Source organism: Lissotriton vulgaris, chromosome 7 (genome assembly GCF_964263255.1).
Source record: "Lissotriton vulgaris chromosome 7, aLisVul1.2, whole genome shotgun sequence".
NCBI lineage: Eukaryota > Metazoa > Chordata > Amphibia > Caudata > Salamandridae > Lissotriton > Lissotriton vulgaris.
Genome location: NC_141695.1, coordinates 1,334,081,486 through 1,334,096,084, shown reverse-complemented (window position 1 = coordinate 1,334,096,084; position 14,599 = coordinate 1,334,081,486). Strand labels below are relative to the sequence as shown.

Sequence of the window (14,599 nt, the reverse complement as noted above, 5' to 3'; positions counted from 1 at the left end):
CCTTGCCCCTGAAAACTCACTCTTGGACGGCCTCAGCGATGCCCTCTGTTGGATAAAAAAGGGCGCTGTTGGGGTCGAGAGACAGCATAGGAATTAAATCCTCCTTCTGGTTCATAATAGTTGCTGTTAGAGCCTTCACCCTCAGAGTCTGATGTATCAGTAAAGTTATTGACTCTCTGTTGGGCATTTCTAGATTCATCTACATAATGATTTCGTTTATAGAAATCTTTACCTAGATAAGGATATGCGGTTTCTTCAGTATAAAATCTTTTATCTTTATTGAGTTTATCTGTTTTCCGTTTATTGAGGTAGCTAGCAAAGGATTCTAGCTCTTTGTTATACTCTTCTATTTTTTTCATTGCCTCTTCTACCCCGTTTAGCTGTTTAAGTTTTTCTTCTAGCTCATCTATTTCAATTTGAATAGCTGCTGCTAGTTCTTTAGATGTTCCAACGATTAAGATCATTAAATCGCGCGAGCATCTATTCGCTATAAAGCTCCATTTCTCCAGAAACGGTCTATGATGTACGAAAAGGCCAGGCACATTCCATACTAGTAGCCCGTTGGGAATGATGCCCAATTTTAAGTAAGATAACATGAACTCACCATGGGCCTCCATCCGAATGAGTTTCTTTTTCAATTCTATAAGTTTCTTACCTTCATCATTACCTCTGGTATTAGAAATGGTGTTACTAGAAGAGGCCGAGGTACCAACCAATGTGGCAAACTCCTCATTGGTAAAACCAAAAGTTTGTAAATTGGCCATGACTAAGGAGACAAGAAGATAAATATTAAGGTGGTAATCACCCTTAAACACAACTGCACAAATATTTAACAATATACTCAAAATAATGAGCACGATGAGAACGGCCCTGCACAGACAAGCTGTGGGAAATATAATGTAATCAACAAGGACCCCCTGATTAGAATTAATAATTTGTGAGACAGGGAAATGAACAATGTGTACGTAATTCAAATAGTCCTAACAAAAGTAAGGGTAGTTGCAAAAAGAAACTTACACATTTATTTCCATATAAAACTATATCATTTTTAATAACTTCTCATGTTAAAAACCAATATTTCTGTACATCCACATTACATCAAAATAAACACAAAACACAGATCATACAATTCTTTTAAAATATAATCACACAGTATTAAAAGAGACAAAAGTGGCAGTCAATACTTTCGACGCGCGTTTCGGCGTCCTAAAAAACGCCTTCTTCAGGAGCCACAAATTATATCTGAAAAACATAATAAGTACACATAAAAATACAATAACTTACATCTATTTAAAAGAGATTTACTTCATTTAACATTAAAACATCATACGAGGCATGATTATTTCAATAAGTCTGAAATAATCATGCCATATGTGTGGTTTCTGTCTACAAAGTGGAGGGGGGGTTGAGGTGTCACGCACGCAGACTCGACAGGGTCCAAAGGCTGGCATTGTGATGACGAGAGAAGGTGACGTCAGACTGCAGAAAGCATGTCAACGTGTTGGTTGAGCAAACTATTCAAGGCGTCCTGGTCTCCGGATCTAAAATATGATAGAGGCCGGGAAGGTCAGACGTCTCATTCTGAAGTTAGGCCTTTGTTGGCACCGGCAACAAGGTTATTATTAGAAGTCCTAAGAAGGCGGGCACAAGTGCGTCTCTGCAGAATTCAGAGTAGGCAACAGTTGACCATAATGTACCTGTTAACCCTCATCTTCACAAATAGGCGGGGGGACATTTAGACAGTATAGGAGGGGCCGTCTGCTTCCGGGATGCTGGTCAGGGGGAGAGTGGACCTTCCATTTCCGGCACGGTGTGTTCCGGCACTGGTTGTTCGTGTATCCGTCTGTCTCTTTCCCTGTACTTTTCTTTTGCCCGTGCCTGCCTGCTAGTGAGTGTCTGTGTGGTGTGCCCTTTCTGTGTTTGCTTTTCTGTCTGCGTCCGTCTGTGTGTGTGTGGTTCTGTCTGTGTGGGTGCATGTGGCTCTGTGTGTTGCTCTGTGTGGGTACAAATGCAATAGGTATCGCATTTACAAGAGATTAAGCTATTGGCATTGTACATGACAATGCCATTTATTTATCTATTTTCAAAACCAACACATAAATAAAAATGTTGTCATTTACAATGCCAATAGCTCAAACTTTTCCAAAGGCAAAACCATTGCATTGTAAATGCTTGTTCATCCATGATTCCTCCCTTTGTCGCTTTTTCCAGATGTTTCTCTTCTTCCCCTTTGAGTCTTTCTCTGAGTCAAAGTCTGGGGATTATTTCTTGCCCCTCCCCATGAACGAGGGCCCCTGCCCTCCGCCCGCACAATGCAGTCCTGTGTGAGGGCGTGGGGAGCCGCAGGTGCTCGCAGCGCAGGTATGCGCGAGCCAGATTATGAATGAATTTGGTCACGTGGTGCAAGGAGTAGGCTCTCGTGGAACGAGGAAACGCGGGCGCACGGGAGCTGCTCGGAGCCTGCCCTGCTCAGTGCAGGCTCACAAGTGTCGAGGAGCGCGTGGCATAGAGACTCGCACGGCAAGGGGGAACCATGTCCAGCATGCTGCCCGCCGAGGACATCGCCCAGGAGCTGAGCTGCCCCATCTGCCACGAGCTCTTCCGCGAGCCCGTGGTGCTGGAGTGCTCGCACGCCTTCTGCCGCGAATGCATCGACCGCTACTGGGCCAGCGTGGACGTCTGCACGTGCCCCATGTGCAAGCGCGAGCACCCCGGAAGGAAGTACACGCCTGTCCGCACGCTGGGCCGCCTGGCCGACACGCACCGCGAGAAGGAGGCGGCCGACGCGGCGGGCAGGCAGCTGCTCTTCTGCGAAGAGGACGAGGCCGTGGTGTCCGGGCATGCCGCCTCCACCCCGGAGCACTGCGGTCACAGCCTCCTGCCGCTGCCGCAGGCCGCCGCGCTCTACAAGGTACGTACATTAATATAGCGCTTCAGCACTCCCCTAAAGCGTCGTTGCACTAAGCTGTGTACGTTTATAGTGTGGTATGCTGCTATTTATTGTGAAGCGCTCTGACACCTTCGGGTAAAGTCCGCGCTATATAAAAACGCATAAAATAAATGAATACATACATTTCGCCCTGCTGTACTATAACTTTGTAATTCTCTGGGTTGAATTATAAGTCTAGCTGTGGCATACCGGGGTATCCTTCGTGACAGTATTTTATATACTTTGATTTAATACGATGTCTTACGTTATGCTGCCTAGTGTTATGTTGTGCAATTTTAAATATATTACGATACATTGCTCACAGTTTATTTCCAATGTCAAACTGTGCCTTTTTACCATATTCTACACATGTCAAACTAAGCCACCTCATGCTGTTCATCTCCTCGCCATACCGTGCTCCTTCCCTCATTTTATTAGTCCGCAGAACCCCCTAACACCACCAGGCGCTATAACTAAACATCAGATTCATTGAATGTTTAAGAACTGATTGTGAATTATAACCTCGTATATTGTCGCGTCCTGATATTTTGCCTCGAAACATACTGACTTTGGTTGTACTGCACTATATAGAGTGTTTCGTTACGTCCTTTCCATGCCAGGGATAGTGCCCTACATACACCCGAATACAGTACAATATCTTTGGTGGGTGTTTAAGCTCCCACACAAGAAAACATGTTACTCTGGGGCGAAAGCAAGCGGGTCTGACTTTTCCTATGAGGGCACAACATAGCTTGCAGGTCTGACGTGGTTTCGAAAGCTCTGGGCGTGAGAAGATAACACACCCCCGCCACATAAAACATGTGTCAGGTGCCGAGACTGCGAGTCCCATCCCGTGGGCAGCAGGTGGAAGAATGTATTGACTCAGCCCCAGGAAAGCAAACGCCCAGCAGCCCTGCATTCCTCCCACTCATGCAGAGCTCATGTTTACTGCGGTGCCAGGACCCTGCCAAGCATGACTCTGGTAACACGTACCATAAACAGTTGTGATCTATGTTTCCTTTATTTTAGCGCAATGTAGCAAACTGAATGTGATTTCCAGATGCAGTGATTCTGCAAGAGCGTTTTATTAGAGCTGTCTATGCTCCCCAGTCAACAGAGCGTCAACTCGAAGCATGCGGAAACAGCCAAACTCTCTAAACCTGGATTGAGCTGTCTTTTGACATGCTGCGGTTTCCTGCCAAGTGGTGATGTAAGTGCATCTTCGCCTCTTGGTACGCCGGTGTTTTCCACTAGCAAATGGGACTTCTCAGTGCTTTCAATGGACCGATACTGTCCAAGTACCGGCACTTTTTTTTATTTTGGGAAGGAAAGTACCTGCACTTCTTAAGAGAGACATAATACTTTTAATTGGAGAGTACCGACACTTCTCAGAAACAAGCATGTACTCTGTTACAGAGTACCTGCACTTCTATTTTTCCATTCCCTGCATGCTGGCGTAGACGCAGAGCCCGAGAGCCCTTTCCACATGGGCCCGGTTTGCACCGCTTCTCCATTGTCACAACATCTAATAGACAACATCAAAGGTGGTCTCAACGAGGGGCTCATGACTGAACCTTTCCGCTTTGGATTGGAAGTACACAAGTAATTTTTTTAAAAGAATTTTTATTTTTGGTATTTATACACATATATGACACAGTGCACCGGGGTATCATTGTGGGGGTGGGCTAAGTTGCCAATGCAAGCGCACTCAGACTAAAATTCAAAAGTACACATATTTAGTCAAACGTATAAAATGTGCACAATTATGCTTGTCGCTTGTTTATACTGCGTGCATCATCTCAAATTCACCAACTAATGGACAACAACAAAGCCAATATGTCTTGCTTTTCAGTTGCATTACCCAAACTTCTGGCTTCACCAGTGCCTTTTGATGATGCTGTTCCGCATTAGCAAAAAATAAACAAAATGCTTGTTTCCTAATGCGAAACTACATCCCAATCTCAAAAACGAATCTGCAGCGTGATCTCATTCAATCTTACATACGTCATTACTCACGCACACATACGCCACGACACAGGAGCAGCTTTTTATTTTTCAAACTTTAACATTCCAAGATTCTGAACACCAGTCTTGGAGTGGTAAATTAAACAAAAGTATGCACGGAAGTACATTTAAGAAAGAGGAACGACCTGGTAGAAAATTGCAGTTTTAGTGCGCACCTATAAGTAATTAAATAAAAAAAGAAGCAATGTGGAGGGGAACAGAGGAATAGGAGCGGGTACCTGGGGGTAGTAAGGCAACGCCACTGAGCAGGGTGAGCAGAGCGAGCAGTGCAGAAGTGGAGGGGGTGGAATAACAGAGTACTTGACAGAGAGATTGTAACTTTTTTTTAAAGTAAAGAAAAAAGCAGAAAGGGGCTGGTTGGGGAGCACTGGATTTGCTGGGAGGGGGAGCAACAAGGAGAGCCTTGGGCGGCGATTTTGAGGGGAAAAGCAGCACAAAAGTAAAAGAGCAACAAAATGCATGCTCTCCAATGGAGTGGTGAAAGGAAAAGAAAAACATTTCCCTGAATGTAAGCATGGAATGATTTAAGTCATCCAGCCAAAAGAATGGTAAAGAAGCAATGCTGTAGGGGGCATGACAAACACAAGAAGAAGGAAAGCCATTGAATAGGAAGCAAGTAAATAGCATTGACAAGAAAGTCAATCATTGATAAGAAATGGGTTGAACCAAAGACCGCCCTAAGTTCTGGTGCTGTATACAGTTGACTTTCAGCAGCAGATAGCTTAAAGCTGTGTGAGGTTAGACCTTAAAAGGAAGTTGATGCATAAATTAAATATTGGATTGGAGAACTCAATTTCAGATAAACCTTATGAAATAGGACAGTCTCCACACTCATTAATAAGGAGGAGGACATGGAGCTCGGAGAGTTTGTCTTCTTGTTTTTTATCCCAGGGTGCATGCAAGAGGCTTTGAAAGAGAATGGTTTTCGGTATCACACCACCTGGGCCCCAGTAGGAGAGTGAGCGCCCCCTTCCTTATCACCTAGGTCATGTCCATAATGTTGTGTGTTTGATAACCACAGCCCCACCCCACCCCCACAGAGGAAGGCCTGAGTGTCTTGGAAGGTAAGCATCAAATCGTGGCAGTTAGAAGACCCAGCTGACTACATCAGAGAACACAATTCCAGAGTACCTAAAGAACCCACCTGCACTTCTCAGCCATTCATTCTGGCATCAATACTACAGGTACTAGAGGATCAAAGTTGAACCCCCATCAACAAATTCGTATTCACCAGCCACCATTGAAGAGATCTAGCGAGGTGCAGTGAATCCAAAGCCATGACTCTGTAGCCCTTTGGATCCAGTTCACAATGGGGCAGATGATGGTGGACAGCCTGAATAAGACCAAATGCTACTTGCATGTCCTAATGTGGACCAGCTAATCGCACCAAGAGGAGAACATGGTAATCCTGTCCACGTGGGGTGTACACTGTATCGGCAGACTTAAACCTGAAGGTCAGGACTCCTGCCTGAAAGTGACCACCTGGAACTGCAGAACAACAGAACCTCTAGTGAACAGGAGGAATGAGTGTGGTGGCTTATAACTAAGGCTCCACATTTTCAGTGTTTACTGATTTAAACAGTTAATTACGAACCAACAGAAAGGAAGGTGTTTCCTGCCTGCATTTATTTTTAAAAGTGGAAAAATACAGAATATTGTGCTTCTTGTGGGTGACTCTCCATGCTGTTTTTTGTGATTTCTAGGACAACGGCTGAGCAGATAGGCAGCTTGGGAAGTTAAAAATAGGTTGAGATTTCCCTAAATGCAGGTGTATGGTAACATATATTTGTATTATAATGCTCATATTTACCTGTAGGTGTAGTGTTTTGCTATATTTGGCTGCTTAATTTGCAAAAATGCGACAGGCAGTAAAGTATGAGTTCATGTTTATCACTTAAATATATGTAGAAATATACAATTTTGTGACTCCATATATCCTCAAAACACAAAATAAATAAGGATAAATACATAAGATGGGCAAAAAAAAAAATATGGATAAATACAGACGGTAATGGTAGAAAAATAAATACCATAAAACTGAGAGTACTTCAAATTGGTGGTAATCTGCAATTCCTTTGAAAAATGCTAAAAATTGATTTTTTTTAAGTGTCATGTTGCGCACACACATGCCCTTAGGGCATGCTTGCGTGACACAAGTGCACACATGCCAATTTCAAGGGTGAATCGCTATTAATGACTCGCAATTGCTTACATTGATGCAATCAATGTAAGGATTTGTGATTCCTTAATAGCGATTTTTGAGGAATCGCTATTAAGAACTCGCAATTCCTTATGCATGCAGGAATCGCTAAATAAATTGCGATTCCTAATTTGCGATTCGCTAATAGGGAATGCCTTCCCATTCATTTCGAAGGGCCAATAGGCCCATAGGAATGAATGGGAAACCACTCACAATTTGCGATTTCCAAAAAGGAAATCGCAAATTGTGCATGCAATTTCAAGGGTGATAGGGGGCCAAAAGGCCACCCTGATTCACCCCACAAACTGGCATGTGTGCACATGTGGCGCACACACATGGCACTTAGAAAAATGCAATTTCTAGCATTTTTCTAAGGACTTGCAGATTACCACCAACTTGATGTTAGTGGTAATTTGCGATTCCTTAATGAGAAGTTGCAATCTCGGAATGCTTCTTGGATTGCATGTAAGGAATCGCAAATTATGATTCCCTAAATGCATTTGCAAAATAGGTAATCACAATTTTGCGATTACCTATTTTGCGATTGGGTTTGGGCTTGATGCATCCCAAATGGCTAATTACCGGTCGCAAAGGGGCCGATTCTGCGAATCTGCCTCTTCGCGACTGGTAATTAGCTTGATGCATCTGTCCCTAAGTCCCTCACTACAAGATCACTTCACAGCTAGAGTTCCTGCATCTAATGGAAGACACACGAAAAATAATGTGTTAGTGGAGAGGTTGCCTACGGTTATTCCCATCTCATATGTGGAGCAGCTAGGAGGAAACATGAATTTTGATTTAGATCAATGAAGTGCCTGCCTCCTGGAACCGGCTTGCCTAATTTCCAAGAAATTATAAATAAGAGGTGCAAAGTGATAATGAGCCTCTGTTTCACTTCCTGTTTCTGTGCAGATGAGCTCATGCCTGAACAGGAGTAACCTTAATGTGAAGGCCTGGTATTTTGGGAATTTGGGACTACATCTGCACCTGATGGGAGTGAGAAAAAGCTGCACGCGAAATACTGAAAATCATAAACCACCATGCAGACACACAGCCCCCATACAACATACTCGCACATTGTCTTTGCCAGGAGTAAATCAAAAACGATTTTCAGGAAGGAAAGGAGCGATACATGAGTGAGCCTGAATGGCCACAAACTGCTGCGTTTGTGGGCGTTCACAAACTCTCTAGGATAACCATGCTTTGAAATTAATGTACCCCCTGAAAACTCCAGTGCATCAGAGACATTTGTTATATATTTTTTTAGGCCTCACTTTGGAGGTCTTTCTTTAAAAAAAAGTGCAGCCTGGTCCGCTATGCAGCCATTGCATGGTGAGCCAGTTTTTGCTCTTATATTTTTTTTTACTAAGGGAGTCGCATTATAGAGATAAGAGACAATTCGTTTCAATTCAATAAACTTTATTCGGCAGATTAAAACACAGCCATAAAAGTACATACAATAAATATTCAGCATAAAACCAAATACATAAGACTAATGTTAAAAAGTCAACCATGCCTCATCCCATATTCAGTCTAGCACACAATACGTTTCCTGAGGTTAATTGTCCCCCCTTATCGAAAAGAGTGACATTAAAAACATGCAAACGGATCTCCCAAAGCAAACAGATCGCTCAGTGTATTTTTATAATTACAGATGTTCTGTGCGAGAAAAATTGGCTTAAGGTAGTAACTCCTAAGATTATAACAAAAACCACTGAACAACATAAAGCGCTGAGTGCATTGTTTGAACAGGCCATCACAGAGATAAGGTCTCTTGTCTGGTGGGCAAGTATTCATTTTAGAATCTAAAATAATCGATTTAGTAAAACCCATGTCCTCTTTAGACCATATGAAGAGCACAAATAATAAAGGTTTTAATAGAATCAGCTCCTCCAGGTATAGCATGTCAGCCTCCTTATGCGCAATCATTGATAAAGCAGAAATAGGTAGGCTTAACAAACGTTTTAGGAAATTATTTCCTCTACCTGAATGGGGTAACTTGGGGTATAACCCCACACCCTGCCCCAAAAGTGGCAGTGGACCCCTTACCCCAGCCTTGTATATAACTATCATCTTCTTTACAGGTCGACTGGCCAGTTTGTGAGAAAAGCTAAAGATTGCTTGACAAATTTTACTCATCTTTGTTCTGACATTTAGGACCTGCTGGGACCAAGTACCGTTGTTATTGAACAAAATACCCAAATAACAGAAAGAATTTACTCTAGTTACCGGTGCATCCCCAATGAAAAATGGTCTACATTTTTGTGCTTTTTTCCCCACTGCCATGGTATAAGTTTTGGTTTTATTAATCACCATCTTCTTGGCTTCCATGAAGGCTCTAAGGACATTCACTAGCTTCTGCAGGCTGATGGGTGTCCGAGATATTAAAACTGTATCATCTGCATATAACAGCATAGGTATGGAACGGCTGGCGACGCTGGGCGCATCGGCCTGCAGAGCCTGAACAACACCAAATACTCCATTAAGAAAGAGTGACATTGGAAGGGGGGGGCAATACACATCCCTGTCTGATTCCTCTCCCAACCCTAAAGGGGGTGGAGCATTCACCATGGGTGCCGTATCGAACTGTGGATGACAAACTCCCATACAGGCTTGTAAGGAAGCAGATGATCACCGAGGAGGTACCAAGGTAAATCAGAGTTGACCAGAGGATGGATTGGTCGACCAAGTCGAACACACTGCTTAAATCTGCAAAGCGAAAATAAAGGGAACCTGGTTTAGCCCTAGTATACTTTCCGATCAGTAGCTTTAGGTTCACACACTGCTCGACTGTTCCCAGACACTTTCTAATGCCAAACTGTACCTCTGATGAAATAGTTACTATGTGCCCATTCCTCTAGTCTCAATAGTAGAAATGTACTGATCAGTTTTACTGATGAGTCTAGGAGGGAAATCAGGCAGTAGCATTTGCGGTCTGATTTATCACCCTTTTAAAAAATGGGTAAAAATATTGAGACCGCCCAGTATAGGGGAATTACACACTCCGCTGCTGCATTAAATACCTGTGTTAATATATTACATCCTTGACGGCTTTAAATGCATAAACAGGAACCACATCAGGGCCTGGTGGCCTTCCCCACCTGCACTTTGTGTAGGGCAAGGAGGACCTCCTCAAGACGAATATTTAAGGAGAGGGATTACTACTTAGTTCCCCCTTATCCATAATTGGACTACTATCGCCCTGATTAGAGAAAATGGCAGAAAAGGGTGTGACTCGTGCTTCACAAGAATCTAAAACTTTATAAATAAATTATAAATAAAGAAGTGAAGCCCTGGGATAAGATCATTTTTAAAAAAAGGGGCATTTACTGTGTCCTAAAAGAACGTAATGTCATTTGTTTTAGCAGCTTGGGGTCAGTTTAGACCAGGCCTCTTCCTGTAACACCTTCTTAGCCTCTAATACCTGCATATACGTTTTATGCTGAAGCTTCATGACTGTATAATCCATGGGGAACGTTGCACGGGCAATTTGAAGAGCTGGGAGGCATGGGTACATGAATGATAATTTTGGTGGGTCCCCGGGGTCATGTGAGGAAGGAATTTATTGTGCAAGTGATCTGGTGGAAAGAAAAAACAACAACATTCCAGGATCCGCTTCAAGACAGTAATCAAACTCTCCTGTATTCCCATTTACTACTTGGTATAGTACTCCGATGGGATCTAATCCTGCCCATTTAATACGCACACCATTCGGTCTAACTGGGGTGATATTAACTATGCGTACAGTGTTTATGGTATTATTAGCCCTAAAGAAAAAGGGTAATACTGGATTGTGATCACTCATAGCTGTAGGAATAGTACTGGAGGTACGATCCAGGCGACAAGCAGAGGTGGAGATCAAGACATGATCAATAATACTATGAACATTTCTAACAATATACGAGGGGGTTAAGTTCCCAACATCTTGTTGTTTACAATCTAGCAGGAGGAGCTGATATTTAGAAATGAATGAGTTCATTGCATGTCCATAATCGTGATGGGGGAAATGTGAGAGGCCAACCCCCTTGGGACTGGAAAAAACACATATCTCCTTCGCTGAGAGGGGGAATGCCAGAGTATAAAAATCACCTGCCCATAACAGAATGAAGTTGGAAAGAATAGGGCGCTGAAAGGCTTCCAATCCCTCATCCAGGGCATGGCTCACTGTGTTACGGGAGGTGTCAAATACATTGTTGTAGAAACTGACTGCCACTAGGTCGAAGTCACCCTTCATTGACTGCCACAAAAGTTGGAAGTGGGGTGTAACTACTGAAAACTTGTTAACAGTAACAGGTAATTTATTAGGAATTAAAATGTATAGCCCCTTTTTCGCATGCCCGGCTGTGGACGGTTCAGCACCCAAGAAAAGATAAGTGAAGCCTTCAACCTGAATTGGTCCACCTACCAGGTTTCTTGTATGCAAGTAATATCAAAGGTAATGCAAAGCCATTCTGGAATATCCAGCTAGGTCTGTAGCCCACACACATTCCAGGTGACAAATGTCTATACGCCTTCATGACCCAATTGGGTAATATGCAAATGGAGGACTACAGAGAGAAACTCAGCAGGGCCACCTCTATGCGCAATAACATTTACAGTTGTCTGGTCAGTAATATCTGTGGCACAAACCTCTGTTTCAGATATACCTAATGCATTAGATTAAGAAGGTTCTACAATTAGGTGAAATAGATTGTCCACGTCTCCCCCCTGACATGAAGAGGGGATAGAAGGAACCCCCCCCCCCTGTGATAGTTAATCATTAACTTGAGGTGAGCTTAAGTCCAGGAATCTATGAGACAAGGCTATAGGGGGAATATGAGAGAAACTCCAACCTGTCGACTGTTAAATATTGGGTTTGTCACTAGGCTGCTATACAGTCCCTCGTAGATGGCGATAGAAAAAGCCTAGTGGAATTAGAGCAGTGTTCTTAGCAAATGGAGCAATTTGCATTGACTTTGGTAAAGACTACTCTCTAGGTTGTTTAAAATTGATAATGATACAATCCCCCTTAAAGACTTTTCCTAAGCAGGCCAATCCACCCCACTCGCCTAGTCATCAAAATTTGGTCAGCCATAGCAAGCAGAAATATATGCCTCAAGTGGAGTCAGTGTATAATTTTGTTCTTTAATAGTTCTGGTGGATCGTTAGTGTCCGGAGTCGAAGGACGGGCATTAACCAAGACTGCCATTTAGGGGCAACAGGCTGATGATAAATTGATAGTTACTGGGTCACAATAATCCTCAATGATGTTACTCTCGGGCAGTCAAATGATGGTGCAGTCGTCTGATTCGAAGACGTGGATGGACAAGGTGGCAGGAGTTATCTACAGTTAATTATCTTAACTGGCGTAGAAATACTAACCATAGGGTTACATTTGGAAGCATGGTTACTATAATTAGAAAGTGGTAACGAAGGGATGACACTTAAAGTGTTACCACTGGTAGCGTCAACTTACTGAAGGATTTGAGGCGACCAGCTGTGCATGATCAGGCGCAGACAGTGACTGAGGTGGATGGGCAACTGGAACATCACTACGCGAGTACTTTAGACTAAGCAAGAGTTCTTCGATTTTTTTCCCTGGCGCTTTGTAATAGTTAGTAGCAGGCTGTGCAGCATCCCCCTAACAATCATAACATTTCTCTTGGAAGGTGGCTAAAACCTCAGCGGAAAGCATATTCGTATTTGCAGAACAGGTAGTGACCTCCAAGACAGGTTGTGAATCATGTAAAGGGAGACCCTATTTTCTCCCCTGTCATGTTTTCCTTAAGGCTGGGGGCGCTCTATCGGCAGCTCTGTCCGAGGGGGGTGTAATTATTAAGTTACTGTCGTGTCCAATGTCAGCAGTCTTATGGGGGACATATGGTGAAGCTTGTGGAAGGTCTGTGGTTGTATCCATGACCACAGTTAAAGTCTGGACGCTTGCTTCAAGGGGCAGCATGGTACCAGGAGCTGGAGCTACGGATTAGCTTCAGTGGCAGATAAGCGTAACTCCACGCTCTATTTCTTTATTCAGAGTACCTACGGCATCCCTAATATAGACATCCAAAGTGTTATCACTAATTTTAGCAGTGGGCTGGAGGCTTGTGTTTAACCATGCTGCAACAGAATAAGGCACTCACTTACAGGCAGGTCACAATGATAGTTTAATACCTTGTTCAGGCTCCTGTAGAATGAGACCAAGAGAGATGGCCCATCCCAGCCTCGCCCAGGTGCCCCTGGGAGACTGCACAAGGCGCTTTTCAGCGCTTCCTTTGAAGGCCCCGCCCCTCCTGGGTTGTCACTGCATGCACCTCTCCTGCTGCATTTTGAGGTAGGGGAAGGGAAGGGATCCTAGTCTAAGGCCTGCCAACTCACACACAGTGCCACCGTGTGACACACGCTATCGACTCCCATCCCCCGGCGAGGAGCCGATATCACACAGTGGCAGGGAAAACGTGCTGGAAACCCCTGTAAGTAGTGGATTTCAGGATCGTTTTCCGAGTCTTTGAGCTGCCAATGTTTATTAAGGGGTATGACAACACCCCAAGACATGGCACCAACCTCATCAAGCTTTTTATGTTGTTTTTGGGGAAGGGGGCTTGGGTGCAGGGTGGGGGCAAAAGTACCTCGTAGCTACTTCCCAGCACGTGGCTACAAGGCCCCTCCCCCTCCACACAGGGTGAGATTTGTGTTCAAGTTAGTAGGTATGGCAATATGCCAGGTCTTTTAAGGAAGATCAAAAAAACAACAACCCAGCCATATGCTAACAGAAGACATGAAACTTTAAAGGCAGGAGCAAGTATTGCTTTTGTAACCAGGCTCCTAGGTATTCTGATGTGAGTTATCAGAAGCCAGTTTTAAATTATAGACCCAGAAAAATGTTAAATTATCATATGAGTTTCCATTTTTAGGTCGAGCCTACAGCATTGCTTTAGCAATGCTTTTTTTGCGAGATTATAGTAAGGCTTTCAAAAGTCTACCCAAACTGCGGATTAGGTACAGTTCATGTGAGCCAGGCACGTGCACATCGCCAGTCACATCACACACCCTTTGTCTGAGCCTCGGCATCAGACTTCAGACTTCAAAGGAATCCGCTCCCCCCCATCAGACATCAAAGAAAGACACTCCCCCCCCCTCTGCCATGCAATGCCAAGAGCTTGTTCCAATTGTGTTCATCCCGTCCGCAACAGCTCCTACCACTGCACACTGTTTCATGTTTATGGGCTCCATTGCCTTTCCCTTGTTGCAGCCTCCAAAGTCCTTGAATTCTCACTACACCCGCTGCTGCAGGTTATGCCGGGTGCCTCACCACATGATTTAGCACAGCGCTCTCTTTCTTCAAAAACCTTTCTTCCCCCATGTCGATCTATTCCCATGTTTTTAATCATTGATTGTCTTTGCCTGCAACGTTTTTATTTTGCACAGTTTTATATAGCACAAATTATAGCTCTTTACATGAGCACCCG

General features: G+C 43.8%; 1 protein-coding gene across 1 annotated transcript in view; it reads left to right on the top strand.

Moving 5' to 3' along the window:
* Nucleotides 1-2,335: 2,335 nt before the first annotated feature.
* LOC147703637 (zinc-binding protein A33-like) overlaps nt 2,336-14,599 on the top strand; it is a 54,499-nt gene continuing 42,235 nt past the window's right edge. Inside the window, exon 1 of the mRNA XM_086931976.1 lies at nt 2,336-2,911. Coding sequence (XP_086788102.1) covers nt 2,534-2,911 — 378 coding nt within the window. The 5' untranslated portion in view covers nt 2,336-2,533. The remainder of the gene's footprint in view (nt 2,912-14,599) is intronic.